The sequence below is a fragment of the Phyllobates terribilis genome, unplaced genomic scaffold, assembly GCF_046119375.1.
Source record: "Phyllobates terribilis strain yellow unplaced genomic scaffold, ASM4611937v1 Scaffold_4__5_contigs__length_816908805, whole genome shotgun sequence".
NCBI lineage: Eukaryota > Metazoa > Chordata > Amphibia > Anura > Dendrobatidae > Phyllobates > Phyllobates terribilis.
In genome coordinates, this window is record NW_027362764.1 from 726169743 (window position 1) to 726185719 (window position 15977).

General features: G+C 40.1%; 1 protein-coding gene across 1 annotated transcript in view; it reads left to right on the forward strand.

Moving 5' to 3' along the window:
- Positions 1–15209, forward strand: part of TRHR (thyrotropin releasing hormone receptor) — an 83128-nt gene extending 67919 nt beyond the window's left edge. Inside the window, exon 3 of the mRNA XM_073679772.1 lies at positions 8652–15209. Within this exon, the coding sequence (XP_073535873.1) occupies positions 8652–9077 (426 nt within the window). The 3' untranslated portion in view covers positions 9078–15209. The remainder of the gene's footprint in view (positions 1–8651) is intronic.
- Positions 15210–15977: the final 768 nt, after the last annotated feature.

A 15977-nucleotide genomic window follows, 5' to 3' on the forward strand; every position in this document is an offset into this window, starting at 1 on the left:
AGTTACGTCACTGTGTCTGCCCAGCAAATGCTCGGCTGACTGCGACCTCATGTCTATGACCAGCTTAATTCTCAGATCGTTAATAAAGATGCCCATAGACATTACACATTGGTTGTCTATCATGAAAAATAGCAACCAAAATGATCATTCACTGGCTAAAACTTCAAACCGTGCAATCGGTTTAACCTGCCAATCACGCACCATCATCATCTGAAACAAAGCTGTCCACTTTTTCGTTTTTTCAGCCGATGGTCAGACAAAAGATCTTTTTTTTTTTTTCAACAAAATATCTTTAGTCCACAAATGGTCTTCCATTGAAACAATATTCTCAAAAAGATCGTTTGTTTTCTGAACATGAATGGCCTTACATGTGTAAGGATGCCCCTGCATAACGATCGTTCACAAGACGGTCATTCGTAACTTTAAAATTACTTTTATGTGTGTGGCCATGTTTAGACTAGATAAAATCATATCTATCCATTCCTCATCTGAAAACTGGACTACCTATGTAGTGGAATATCTACAGGGAAGTTTTTGATGCTTCTGGTGAACATCTCCATTGTTCAGTCTTGGCAGTGAGCATACTAGAAGCTTTTAGGTTTGAGAAGAACATCTTGATATTTAATGTCGTAGCTTTGGGTTATTCACTAAATTGAAATGTATCTCCAATTAAATTTCCAGATTAATTAAAATGTGTTCTTATCAGCTTTTATGGTGACTTCAATCAAAAACTAATAACCAATAGCTGTTACAGCCCCAAATCACCTCTAATCTCCTATCATGATTGACAGATAGTTGCAGACGTGACTGGAAGAGTCTTTCATATCTTCTGTTACTCCACAGACTTTAAATTAGTCAACATATAGTAGTCCTACTATTAACAAAAGGCAATAATGGAGAGAACTTGTAAATATATACTACCACACCAGCTCAGTAATAAAATAGGTCACTTGAAAAAAGTGAACAAAAATGTCCAAAAAATATATTAGATTTCTATATTAGAAAATAGACAAGTAAGAATAAAATAGATATAAAAAAGGTGCCTCACAGATGATACATGTAGTCCTTTTTTATAAGCACTAGTCCCCTCCTACCGTGGGCTTGTCCCAAACATTAACTGTATTTTATCCTATGTTGTATGTACTAATTCTATTGTCCTTTTTTATGTCATAGATCATAATCTATACATTTACCCTATGCTGTACACTACCATATCACAGTCTATTCACAATATTCACTAAAACCGCACTACCTAGTTCACATTTCACATAACACAATATATGTATAAAACGCATGACATTATATACATGACGCGATACAGTCCATCACTCTTACATAGACAAAATATACACAATGTGCACAAAATGTAAAAGGTAAGTGTTTTGGTAATTTTCTTGGCCAGTAGTGCTTAATGGTAGGCAGTGTTGGACTGAAGTATATAGGGCCCACCAGTAACTCCAGGGCCTCACTTTTCAGCTACATACAAATATAACAATATCATCATTCACAAATTTCTATAGCAATAAACTGGGCAAATTGTTAAATTAATATGATGCTCCCTTTGTCTGTATATGGTGAATCAAGTGTATTGTGTCAAATACTACTCATATAAGAAGGTGGTGGCCCACCGGAGGATTCTCCTCTTCTCCCATGGGCTAGTCCGAGCCTGATGGTAGGGGTCAGAAAATCTCTTTAAAACCTTACAAGAAGGCTTCGGTGTGAACTCCCACCCCTGCACACACTATAGCGAAGCTCTTGGTTATCAGCTGTAATGGGGGTCAGAACAGGCAAATGTCAATCAGATAATTTCTCTTGTGTAAAAGCAGCCAGGGAGACTTTGTACTGGCTAATAAAGGCAGATTTCAATTGGAGATCCCTTTCTGCCACTACGTGGACCGGTAAGGGATGTGACTACATTTATACCAATATTTATGCTAAATCTCAATATATTGGATTAACTTCAATCCGGTCCCCAGCAATGCCTAGTATAGAAAAACACGTCGGATTGATTGTCTGTGTGGTCACATGGTACAAAAACTACTTGGCCCCTTAGTCTACAAAGTTTTCTTAGAAAAAGAGATTCTTCCCCATCTAGCGCTTACAATATCGAATATCTCTTTAGTTTTATAAACAAAGTCTTAATTTACATCCAGTCTTTCTTCATTAGGAGCCGACTTATTGCAGCATAGAAGAGATTATAAGTGCATCAATTATGCAAACAAATATTCCAACGAGATATAATAGAAAAATAATCTTCTACTTAATTCACTAATTACCTCTAATTATCCACAACACGATAATGCATATGTACTTTTCCAAGTTTGAAGTTTTAGAACTATGAACTAAAAAGGAAACTGTAACTTTTCAAAGAATTACAAAATTAATTCAAAGCAAACAAGTACTAATACAAAGAACAAGTACTAATCCGAAGAACAAGTACTAATCCGAAGAACAAGTACTAATCCGAAGAACAAGTACTAATCCAAAGAACAAGTACTAATCCAAAGAACAAGAACTAATCCAAAGAACAAGAACTAATCCACAGATCAAGTACTAATCCAAAGAACAAGTACGAATGCGAAGAAGAAGTACTAATCCACAGAACAAGTACTACTCTACAGAGCAAGTCCTAATCCAAAAATCAAGTACTAATCCACAGAACAAGTACTAATCTACAGAGCAAGTACTAATCCAAAGAACAAGCTCTAATCCACAGAACAAGTACTAATCCACAGAACAAGTACTAATCCGAAGAACAAGCACTAATCCAAAGGACAAACACTAATCCAAAGGACAAACACTAATCCACAGAACAAGTACTAATCCAAAGAACAAGAACTAATCCAAAGAACAAGAACTAATCCACAGATCAAGTACTAATACAAAGAACAAGTACTAATCCGAAGAACAAGTACTAATCCGAAGAACAAGTACTAATCTACAGAACAAGTATTAATCCAAAGAACAAGTACCAATCTACAGAACAAGTATTAATCTATAGAACAATTACTAATTCAAATAACCAGGACTAATCTATAGAACAAGTACTAATCCACAGAACAAGTACTAATCCACAGAACAAGTACTAATCCGAAGAACAAGCACTAATCCAAAGGACAAACACTAATCCAAAGGACAAACACTAATCCACAGAACAAGTACTAATCCAAAGAACAAGAACTAATCCAAAGAACAAGAACTAATCCACAGATCAAGTACTAATACAAAGAACAAGTACTAATCCGAAGAACAAGTACTAATCCGAAGAACAAGTACTAATCTACAGAACAAGTATTAATCCAAAGAACAAGTACCAATCTACAGAACAAGTATTAATCTATAGAACAATTACTAATTCAAATAACCAGGACTAATCTATAGAACAAGTACTAACCCAGATATTATATTTGCGTCAAAATCAGCCACAAAATATGTTATATGCAAATTTGCTTGAGATTTTGATGCTGATTTGCCACATTGTAAACTGTGAAATGCACAGCATAGGATGTTTTTGCGCAGAATATGAGGGTGATTTTGTTGATATGACTTGTTCCAATTTTTAATAAACCAACCTACCTACTTTAAACTTTAAGGCTAAGTTTCCCTGATGAGTATTTAGCGCACTTTGGATGCTGCAGATTTTCAGCACCTGTTAGCTAAACTTGGTTACTGGCATTTTTTCATTGCATTTTTGTGTGCGTCTTTTTACATGATTTTTTATCACATTTTGTTTCTTTTTGGTGTGAGAAGTTTTAATTGTACTTCCCGTTTGCTGAGCTTCATTGATACAGTTGTGTGTGGAATACAAGCGATTTTACTGCTCTTCAGCAAAGGAAACATAAAAAAATGCATATGGGTTTTAACTGCGCATTTTCCTCATCTCATTCAAGAGTGTGGGGAAAAGCCACAAATAAAATTGACATGCTGCAGATTTAAAAAGCGTAATGCAGGACAGTTTTCACAGTGTAAATAGTAAACCACAGCGGGCACAAGATTTCTATAAATCCCATTCACTTTGCTGGAACCGTAAGACGCTGCACTTTTTATGCACAAACATAGTCAGCGGAAAATACACATCAAATACTCATAGTGGGAATTTAGCCTGAAAATAAGCAGAAAACTCAAGTTGAATTGGATTAGAAAAACATGGCTGCTTTCTTCTAAAACAAAAACAGCACCACTCTTGACCAGTGGCTGTGTCTGGTATTGCATCTTTTGAACAATACAATTTTTTTTCTGACAATGCATTTGATCCTTTCTGGACAGAAGTTGTACAAGAGGGTATTTCTTGAAATTAGCAAATATGTTTCTTCCAAGAAAGCTTACAGGTCAATTTTCTTGTGAAATACAGAAAAGCCTTATTATTCAGGCTATAATGTATTCACTTATATAAGTACATCCCACTGCAAAAATAAAATGTCTTAAAATTTAAAGGGGTTATCCAGGGAGATTTAATATGTGCCTAAAAATTACCAGGCAGGTAGTTGCTAACTACCTGCCTGTTGTGCTTGATGCCATCACAGACATTGTCACAGACCACTCCTGCTGGCGATTTAGTGGCTTCCCTTGATGTCACGTTGACTGAGCAGTGGCTTTTCTTCCACTCTACTCTGTTGACGGGGCATCTCTACAGAAGACAAGCTGATTAGCAGCTTGCTCCCCGCTGCCTAAATGCAGGGAGCCAACTGTCACTCAGCATATTGACAGAGCAACCCTGAAGAGGAAATGCTGCTCTGTCGACGTGAAGCTGAACCACTAGCCGGTGCATTCGGTGACTGATTTGAACTGGCGCCAGGTAGAACAGGCAGGTAGTTAGCAACTACATGCCTGATAATTTTTAGGCACATAGTGAAGATATTAAATAGCACCAGATAACCCCTTTAAAAATGAAGATATTTCAAGAAAATTGGTTAAGAATCCGTGCAGATTTCCAGTCTTTAATAACCGGCACAAAAGAGTCAAAAATAAACATTTTGTTTAAGGAAAGTTGCAGAATTACCCTGACTTTATATGTGAATATACATTACTTAAAGTCTTGGGTGCCTACATTGTAACAATCCTTTTATACATTGCTATAAAATGGGGGTACAATTATTTTTCAAAATAATTTTTACATTTTTTTGGCTGAAAATCTTTAATTATAAGTGAATGCTTCTTGGCGATGTGCCCAAAATATCATAAAAACTCAGCAGAAGGTAATAAGCGTCGCAGCCTGGCTGGAGCGCGCTAAGTAGATGTCAGGAGAGTGGTTTTTATTGTATGTGAGTGATTATAGTGTGTCGTGTTGTGACAAGCGGCGATTTACTGCTATTGTCCGGGTACGTTGCGGTAAGTGATTTCTTTATAGCCTCTTTGCAGGATGTTGCTTCACCTTTTACGTTTTTGCTTCTCATATTGAAATTGCTTCATCAGAGAATTCGCGCAGTGGAGGCAGGTAAAAGGGCGGTACATTTTATTTAATGATTTGAGCAACATTTAGAAGAATTGGACTTAAAATCTAAAAAAAACTAATCATCAAATGTTAAAAAAAACTGATAAAGCCATAAGCAAAGAAACGGCACCGAGATACATGCAGTCTATGCAATTCTATAGTCACTCCAAGTGCTGCCATATGGTGCTTTATACCGCTTCCATGCAAAGTAACTCCTTAACACAAGTAAAGTTCAGAAACCAGCACTACGCATACAGCTCATACCTCTTTCAGGAGTCTTGGACTGTCTTGGACTGTGAGTCAGCTGCACGGCTTCCTCAGGTCACAGGTGCAGCACCACCAAAGCAATAGTCCTCATGAATGAAGCAACATAGAGATGAACTGGTGGCACACGGCTTTATTTATGCAATCTTTAAAACAAGTATGCTGGGGAGCGGGTCATGGATCAGATGTTAGGACGACGGCCGTTTCGCGTGACAAGCGCACTTCCACGGGTCCACTCCTTAACACAATGCCCAATGGAGCATGCCGTCATTTCCACATGAGTGTGAAAAGCAGAATGATGGTATTATTGAAGCACTATATGACATTTGGGGTCATATTCAGGTACTGTTATGTAATCACTGTATGGCACTGGTGGGGAATATTATTTTGCTGTTAAGTAGCACTGTATAGTGGTATTATTTAACCATCATATGGCACTGTTGTGGCCATATTAAGGCACTGTTATTTATCACTATATGGTGGTATTATTTGCACAACATATGGCACTGTTGGGACATATTTAAGATTCTGATAATCACTATAGGAGAAATAGATCCAGCTCACCAAACGTCCAAAATTTAAAATTTTAATTTATGTCAAGTTTAAGAACAAGTGCTGTTCGAAACGCGTAGGGTGACCAGCATTGTATCCCATGTTTCCCTAATTCCAGATATGGATTTTTGATCGTTCACACTATCAAGACGGATTTTTTAATATATATAAAATAAAATTTTTTGAATTTTACATTTTGGACTTTGGTGAGCTGGATCTATTTCTCCTATACCTCTGTATCCTAGCACTGGCAGAGCGCTTGATTTCGTGCTCCTGGACGGACTGAAGCTGCTGGAGGGTGAGCCTGCTAGACCCCTTTTTTTTTTGTATATTAGTTAATCATTATACAGCACTGCTGGGAAATATTATTTGGCTGTTATGTAGCACTTCATGATGATATTGGGGCGCCCCTGCGGGTTCAGTCGCCACAGAGGTACTGCATCTCACCCAGAGGTGTGGTATCCCACTCTCAGGTAAGGATGGAGTACTGCCCGGGACCCACACACTTGCATCCATTGCACTCCACTTCAGAGAGAAGGGCGAGATTGCTCCTAAGGAAGAGCACAGTCCCTGGTCCCTAGCTGGAGGGTGGAACCATGTAGTGGGTGTGGATGGAGGAAGGAGTTTAGGGGAGCACTTCAGTAGGAGTATGAAAAGAAGATAGAAGGTTCTAGAAGAGGCCAGTCTCCTGCTCCAGTGTTTGGAGCAGGAGTGCAGTGAGAGCCAGTCCTGCTCAGGAGGACAGTGAGGCGAGAGTGTGTGGAGCAGGAGCTCTGTAGGAGCTCTGCTCAGGAGGAGCAGGCCTGAGTTGAGAGTCCCAGGAGGAAAGGCTGAAGAGGAAGGGAGCAGAGGAAGGCTCCAGGAGTGAGGGGATCCCAGGGGCACAGGAAGTGCGGATGCCACCCGTGCGCCCGAATCTGCAGGAGCGTGGAGGGATCAGGCCACAGAGGGGACCGGCCCCTAAACTAGTGGAGAACTACAAGGCTCAGCTAGAAACCGTTGGCTGCTGTACTTGCAAGGTGCAGCTGCCGACCACCACAATTACATTGCCGAAAACGTGGCCACAGAGGGTCCAGGGGACTGCAGGTCACCCGACAAGATCCAGGGCTACCAGCTTGGGACACTGATTGTGAGGCACAGGGCAGGAGGAAGGAACATAGAACGGGGCCCCATTTAAGTACTCCTGAGATACTTGAGAGATTGCTGAACCCCTTCCTTGGTGAACGCACGACGACGTGGGAGGTTACTCTAGTAGTGGTAACCTGGAGGTCAACAACTGTGAGTAAACCTTGAAGACTGCACCCCATTGTGTCCTAGAATTATTATCTGCGCCATCACCTGCACTACACTGCACAGCAACATCTACCTCAATAACCATCACTTACTGCCCTGGAGCTAAGCTCTACCTGTGGAGAGCTGAATCAACTCTGCTGCGTCACCATCAGCTCCAGAGGATCTGCACCGCAGTGGCGGCTCCATATAGCCGCATACCACAGGTGGCGTCACGAACATTATATAAAAACTATATTCCCTTTTCTTTATTCCCCTTTTATTGACTGCCCTGGGTCACAGAGCGGGTCACTGCCACTGTGACATCCCCCAGCACCGACCGGCCCGGCTACCGAGTACCCCACGGCCCAGGGGGCGCGTCAATATCATCTAACCACCATATGGCACCGTTATTTATGCACTATATGGCAGCACTGGGGCACATTATGGTGTTGTTACGTAGCACCATATGTTAGCATTATTTAGACGCCATGTTGGTGACATGTTATTGAGCACTGTATGGTGATATTATTTATGTATTATGTAGCACTGTTGGGGACATATTATAGTACAGTTAATGCGCACTTTATGGCAATATTGTTTAGGTACTGAATATCATTTTTAGACACACTTTATGGCAGTATTATTTATCAATGTTAGATACACTTTATGGCAGTATTATTTATCAATGTTAGATACACGTTATGGCAGTATTATTTATCAATGTTAGATACACTTTATGGCAGTATTATTTATCAATGTTAGATACACGTTATGGCAGTATTATTTATCAATGTTAGATACACTTTATGGCAGTATTATTTATCAATGTTAGATACACGTTATGGCAGTAGTTGCCAGGGGCATAGCTCTATCTCAGAAGATGAGACTTCATAAATTGTACCAAGGAACTCTGACTCCAATTTCTTTTCTTTTTTGTATTACTATCAGCTCTTGTACTGTGATTTTTTTCTATGTTTATTTCATTTGCGCTATTCTTATATATGACAGGACAGATAAATAATAATAACTGTCAGATTCCAATCCTTGTACTACATTACTACATATGTGGCCGTATACCTCTATGTATTCCACATCACTATTTACGTTCTTTTCTCACTTTTTATCTCCGCAGGTCACCAAAATGTTGGCAGTGGTGGTGATTCTGTTTGCGTTTCTGTGGATGCCGTACAGGACGCTGGTCGTGGTCAATTCTTTTCTCTCCCATCCGTACCTTGAAAATTGGTTTGTGCTATTTTGCAGAATTTGCATTTACCTGAACAGCGCCATCAACCCGGTGATTTACAATCTCATGTCCCAGAAGTTCAGGGCGGCTTTCAAGAAACTCTGCAAGTGCAATAAGAAGCGAACGGAGAAGCCGGCGAATTACGGGGTGGCTCTAAATTACAGTGTTATCAAGGAGTCGGCCAATGGGGGAAGTCCGGATCATTTCAGTACGGAGCTGGATGACATTACTGTCACTGACACCTACCTGTCCGGTGCAAAAATGTCCTATGACGACACCTGTCTACCTGCAGACGTCACCTATAGCAGCACATAGCAGGTAAACCAGCCAGCAACGTACAGATGTAGCAGGACGGAGCGCACAAGAGCTGACAATCATTTGGCAGAAATAAAGTTGATACCATGATCTTATTTGGGATTTTACATGGGACTGTATATAAACTCCCGGAGTTAACTGGGCATCCGAAGTGTTAATTGAATGTGTGACTGGATGTCAGGGCAAAAGAAACCTCAGGCTATGTTCACACAGAGCGCTTGGAAGTTGGAAATCACTCTGGAAAAGGCTCCTCTTTTTTTAAGAGTTTTTGGAGGAGTTTTTTTTTTCCTGAAGTGTTGCCTTTGAAGCTTTTTGTAAGAATTCTTTTTCTTGAAGCTTTTTTTACAGTCTTTGGATCTGCAAAATCAGGATCCGCACCAAAGAAGGGGCAAGAACTTTTTTCTGCTGTTTTTTAAACATCAATCTTTAAAATGGGTTTCCCCTACAAACAGGAAACATTTACTAAGCATTTTAGAAGCTAAGGAGGATTTTGAAGTGAATCAGTTCCAAAATACTCCTCAGAAAACTCTATGTGAGCTCAGCCTTAGGCCTCCTTCACACGTCCGTATAAAATATGTACGTGAAAAACTGGTACCGGTGTCACCAGTGTTTTCCATCAATGTGTTCCATCAGCGTGTCATCAGTGTTTTTCATCAGCTTGTTTTCCATCGATGTCTCATTAGTGTGTCATCAGTGTTTTCCATCAGTGTGTCATCAGTGTTTTCCATCAGTGTGTCATCAGTGTTTTCCATCGGTGTGTCATCAGTGTTTTCCAATCAGTGTGTCATCAGTGTTTTCCATCAGTGTGTCATCAGTGTTTTCCATCAGTGTGTTTTTCCACTATGGATATAGAAAGAAAGAAGCTACAAAGCTTTGCCTGTACTGTGCAATGTTAACCCCTGACAGCACACAGATGGTACACGGATGGCACACATATGGTACACGGATGGCACACGGATGGCATATGGATGGCACACAGGTGACATCCGTGTGCTGTACTTGTTTTTCACAGACCCATAGACTTGTATTGGTCCTTGTCATCCGTGTTGTTGAAAAAAAAGCGGATGTCTCCGTGTGGTTCACACAGACACACGGTGCATGTAAAAACACGGACGTGTGAAGATCACTATAAGATTATAATTCACACTTGTGGTATCCGTTAAAAAAATGGATGCCACACATACCGGAAACATGTACATGTGAAGGAGGCCTGAGGGTTTGTTTACACTAAGTTATTTTTGCTGAGATTTTTGAGTGGAAATTCCCCATTTTTGTGGAGTTTTGAGTATTTGAAGATAATTTGGAGAGGTTCAGCTCAGAGCCTATGGGCACACGGAGTCTTTTCTGAGAGGGAACTGAGCTGAACCTTTACGTTTTTGAGGAGTTTTGCATTTTTGAGGAGGATTTGAAGCGTTTCCTCTCCATTTCTGCTCTACATACTCATCAAGATACTCCGTGTGCACATAGCCAGTTTCTGCCCCAAAAAATCCTGAAAAAAAACAAACTCGGTGTGAATATACCCTTACTTAACCCCCTACTTTCCATGAGGTTTTGGGAGACTTTGATGGTGCCCAGGAGATTTGACAACTGTTCTGGAGGTCTCCTCTTTTTCTGGACCTTTGTGGACAGGACCTTTTAATATCTTTCTCCTCAGCTCACACTGAAAGCTGTCTACGTCTCCCTTTTAAAAATACAAGCTCTGCTACATCTGTATATTTATAAGGCTGGGACTACGCAACGACTTTGGCTGAGACAAAGGTGGTGTTGCCAAAGATTGCTATGTGTCATGGCTACATTGAAGCGTATTCAAGTGACCCCGAGGGCACCGTCACTGCGACAGGCAAGTTGCAAGAAATCCCACCAAGTCCGATCTTTTGTGACTTTTCTGTCATGGTTGCGGTGCGAGCCCATTCACTTGATTGTACTACGATGCAGTAGCAACACGTAGACATCTTGGAGCAACCCATTTTGCTGCCCAAATTGCTGTTTGGCCCCAGACTATTGGTGACAATCATTAGCACGCTACTAAACAATCTCAGCTTTTGCTGATTAATAGGCTACCTCTTACCACAAGAGGTGTTATTACTGCTACCACAATATGAGTGCCATATCATCTGCTCTATGTCATTTAGCTGTACAACTGGACGAACTATGAACCTGTACACTGACACTGAAGTCCGAGAATTGTGTAATCGAGACAGCGAACAAGTATCCAATATTTAACGAGACACCAGCACATGGAGTATTACCAGTCCTAACCTTGTTATTCTCCCAACCACCACTGGAGGGAGCTCACTCCTCCTAATTTACAGTTCTTATTGAGCTCATTATTGTCTGTATACAGTTAGCTCCCCCTGGTGGTGATCGCAGGCAGAAGAAAAATATAATTTAGAAAGGTTCTCTTAAGATCTGTTCACAGAATCACTGAGGAGAGGGGGTCCCACAAACACCTTGTTAGAATGGTGTGACATATTCTGTACCTTTTCATTCAAAGATATATGACTTAACAAAGATAGCTGTGACCCCGACCCCGGGGATAGGTGAGAAGTGTTAATCTTGGAAGAACCATTTTAAGGAAATTAAAGGCTCCATCCATCTGGAACTCCTTGAATTAGTGGCAGTGTTATCAGAAAACTAGTGGTGTTTATGGCAACCTATAATTAGCCAAGTGGGTTGTGACTCTTATAATGTGTTAGTGGGTATCAGAACAGAGAGAACATTCTCTGTAATAGAGTATTATTTCATATTATGGAACCACCAATAAAACAGTTCCCTAATATCATGTTTAAAGCAGATCAAAGAGGAGTATTACCTTAAAGGGGTTTTCCACTTTCAAAAAATCCTAGTTCATGGGTGCAGTTTATTATAAAAAAAAACAAAACAATGCTTTGCTCACCCTCCCTGGGTCCAGCGCTGAGTCTCCGCCTCTACTCTGAGGGTCTTTTGTTGGCTACACTGCTGATGTCATGTCAATAGCGCTGCAGCCAATCAGCTAGCTCAGTGGCTTTGCCCTCGTGGAAGGAATCTCCCATTCCGAGCCGCAGAGCACACTGATTGGCTGTTGACGTCAGCACTGCAAACAATAACAGAAACCGGGAGCAGCGGTGTAGACTCAGCATTGGACATGGGGAGGGTGAGTAAAGCAGAATTTGTTTTTGTAACAAACTGTACCTAGGGACCCAGATTTTCCAAAAGGACAACCCCTTTAAGGTAATGCTCCACTTTGAGTTGCTTTAAACTTGATATTAGGCAAATGTAATATTACTAATACCAAATATACACTGTGTTCCAAATTATTATGCCAATAATATTTTCTCAGATTTTCCCAAATTACCTATATGAATTGCAGTCCCCGTCTCATGCTGCACATAACACATCTGCATCTCTGGCTGCTGTGGGCATAAAAGGGGACAAACTTATGGTGTGGCCCCCATGCTCCCCTGACCTCTACCCCATTCAGAACCTCTGGAGCATCATCAAAAGGAGTGTCTATGATGGCGGGAGGCAGTTCACATCTAAGCAACAGCTCTGGGAGGGTATTCTGTCCTCATGCAAAACAATTGAAGCAGAAACCATCCAAAACCTGACAAATTCAATGGACGAGAGAGTTCAGAAGCTCCTTTCGAACAAGGGGTCCTATGTGAAAATGTAACATCACCTAGAATAAAGTTTTGAGTTGAAAACTGTTTGATTTCAGTTTGTAATAACCTGCTAATGCTTATAATTTCAAAAATTACCATTTTTTTGTTCTTTATTAAAATGAAAAGGTTGAAAACTCTGCTGTGCATAATAATTTGGAACATGCATTTTGAGTGCAGTTTGAGTTTTTTATTTTTTTAAAAATATACTGTTATCATAGGCAGCTTGTACAAAAACCTTTCAATTGTACTCGAATAGTTATTTGACTGGAAAATTACAATGACTGCAATTCATATAGGTAATTTGGGAAAATCTGAGAAAATATTATTTGCATAATAATTTGGAACACAGTGTATAAGAAGAAATGCGCTTTTTACTAAAATATCTGTCCTGACACCCACTGATATATAAAAATGTCAAAGGGCCCGATTTATCATTTGATTCTTTTTTTATTTATTTTTTTTTAAGTCACTTTTTTTCATCTTGCGGTTTTTGTTGCCAATTTTGTGCAAAATTTTTCAAAATTCTGCAAATGGTTTGTGCATTTTCTTTAAAAAGAAAAAAATGCTCCTTATTTTTGCCTTTCACCTGTTTTTGCGCCTTTTTAACCCAAAAAGTCGCACGTGTTGCTAAAATGTGGCAAAATTTGTGCAAAAAAAAATCCATCATTCATAAAATTAAACGTGGTTGATGGAAATGTAGTACACTGGAGCCAAAAATTTGCGACTTTTCAAGCAAGTTCTATTGATGAATGAGCAGAAAACATCTGGGAACGCCAAACCCCATCCACAATGAAGAACAGAAAAAACATAACAGGTAAAAAAAAAAAACACTAAAAATAAGACAAAAAAAGGTGCAAATGCTATAACGATTCAGGCTGAAAAAAAGAAAAATTACTTAAAATAAAATGCAAATGATGAACCCGGCCCTACATGAGTCACATACAATTTAAAGGGAATCTGTCACTGGGTTTTTGCCACCTAATCTCAGAGCCGCATAATGTAGGGACAGAGACCCTGACTCCTGTGTCGCTATCTTACTAGGATGCTTGCTAGGTTTCATAACTTCACTGTTTTATCAGCAGGAGATTATCACTAGAGGACTAGTAAACCTGCTGCCATGTAGTCCGACCCTGCCCACACCACTAATTGGCAGCTTTCTGCCTATGCACAGTGTACACAGAAAATTGCCAATCAGTGTTGTGGGTGGGATTATACAGAGCTCAGCATTCAGAGCACTGCTATATCTGCACAAGATAAAACTATGTTTAATCAAAACAGCAGCACCCTGTAATGTAAGTGATACATCACTGGAATCAGGGTCTCTGCCCCTACATCATGCTGCTCTCAGATAAGGCGGCAAGAACCTTGTAACAAATTCCCTTTAAAAGGAACCTGCCAGCACATTTTTACATCTAGATGCTATGATATGACTGCATAGGTTCTTGTCCCCAATAAAAATGCTATCTTTTTTGTACGGATCTGTCCACCTGTCATCTGATATAGCACAATATAGAAATTCACAGACATGGATTCTTCATTTAGTGCCAACGGCTGCTCGTTCTGATGACCGACAGGTTATGAGCCACTGTTCACGCCTGAGTTTGGAGTCTTCGTCGCAGATTTCGGAATTCTATCCAATGGCAATAGAGCAGGATACTGCAATAGTTTTTTTTGTTTCCATGACAGAAACCTGACTGACCCCGTTAATTTTAGTGGGGTCCATCTGACGCATTTTGGATCCATCAGATGATGGATCCGTCCCCTGCCTGAAATCCATGAACTGTTTATGTAACAGAAAGCCTGTAGAATTGCTAACGCAGGTGTGAACGTGGACAAAGGTGACAATGCTTCTGATATATCGGCTGCACTTACTTGTACGGATACATTTATAGATATGGATTTGTACATACGTGTGATACGTGATACAAGTGGTTGTGTGATATCTGCTCATGAGTCCTCCATTGCTTTCATTGCATTTCCTTTACCCACTGATCCCGTTATAATTATATAAATCTGATGACTTTTTATCGCCTTTTTTGAAGCTGCTGTACAGTCGCGGGATAAAAGTGCATCACGGATCTTTGTTAATAAGGACAAATGTGTCCTGTACTTCACATTAGTGCAGTATAAGGAGCACACGAGCACCCGGCCGCATGTACAGTATTATTATGCTTTGTTACCTCCTTGTTTGCAATATTTCCCTCCATATATGAAACTTTATTTTTCATGTTTATGATATAGAACAGAATGACGAGGAATGTCAGAAATGATGGCTTCATGTTTGAGAGTGTTATTCTTCACCATCGGTGATTTTTCTCCTAACCCTGCCTGCCTAGAATTCAGGATGTTTGCTAGATAGTCTCCCTATGGAAAATGGTCTATTGTTTAAATCTAAGGGTTCTTCCCTTAAATCTAAGGGTTCTTCCCTTAAATCTAAGGGTTCTTCTCTTAAATCAGGGTTCTTCCCTTAAATCTAAGGGTTCTTCTCTTAAATCTAAGGGTTCTTCCCTTAAATTTAAGGGTTCTTCTCTTAAATCTAAGGGTTCTTCTCTTAAATCTAAGGGTTCTTCTCTTAAATTTAAGGGTTCTTCCCTTAAATCTAAGGGTTCTTCTCTTAAATCTAAGGGTTATTTCCATAAATCTAAGGGTTCTTCTCTTAAATCTAAGGGTTCTTCCCTTAAATCTAAGGGTTCTTCTCTTAAATCTAAGGGTTCTTCCCTTAAATCTAAGGGTTCTTCTCTTAAATCTAAGGGTTCTTCCCTTAAATCTAAGGGTTCTTCTCTTAAATCTAAGGGTTCTTCTCTTAAATCTAAGAGTTATTCCCTTAAATCTAAGGGTTCTTCTCTTAAATCTAAGGGTTCTTCCCTTAAATCTAAGGGTTCTTCTATTAAATCTAAGGGTTCTTCCCTTAAATGTAAGGGTTCTTCCCTACGCTTAGTGGTCCCGTCAAGGCTTATGTCCGAACCTCCCACAAAACCGGTTTTGGGCGTATGCGCCGACTGGGCCATTGACTATAATGGTGCAGGCAGAGTCACCGTATGTTCTGTCATGCATCATTTTCGGGCGTGTACGCCTACTAGTGGTGGGCATCCAGACGTAGTAGACTGCATCTAGGTGTCCTCTTCCAGTAGGTGTACATGCCCGGAAATGATGCATGACAGAGCACACGGTGACTCCATCTGCACAGTCAATGACCCCGTCGGCACATATGCCTGATGGTCAACACGGTGGCTCAGTGGTTAACACTGTATCCTTGTAG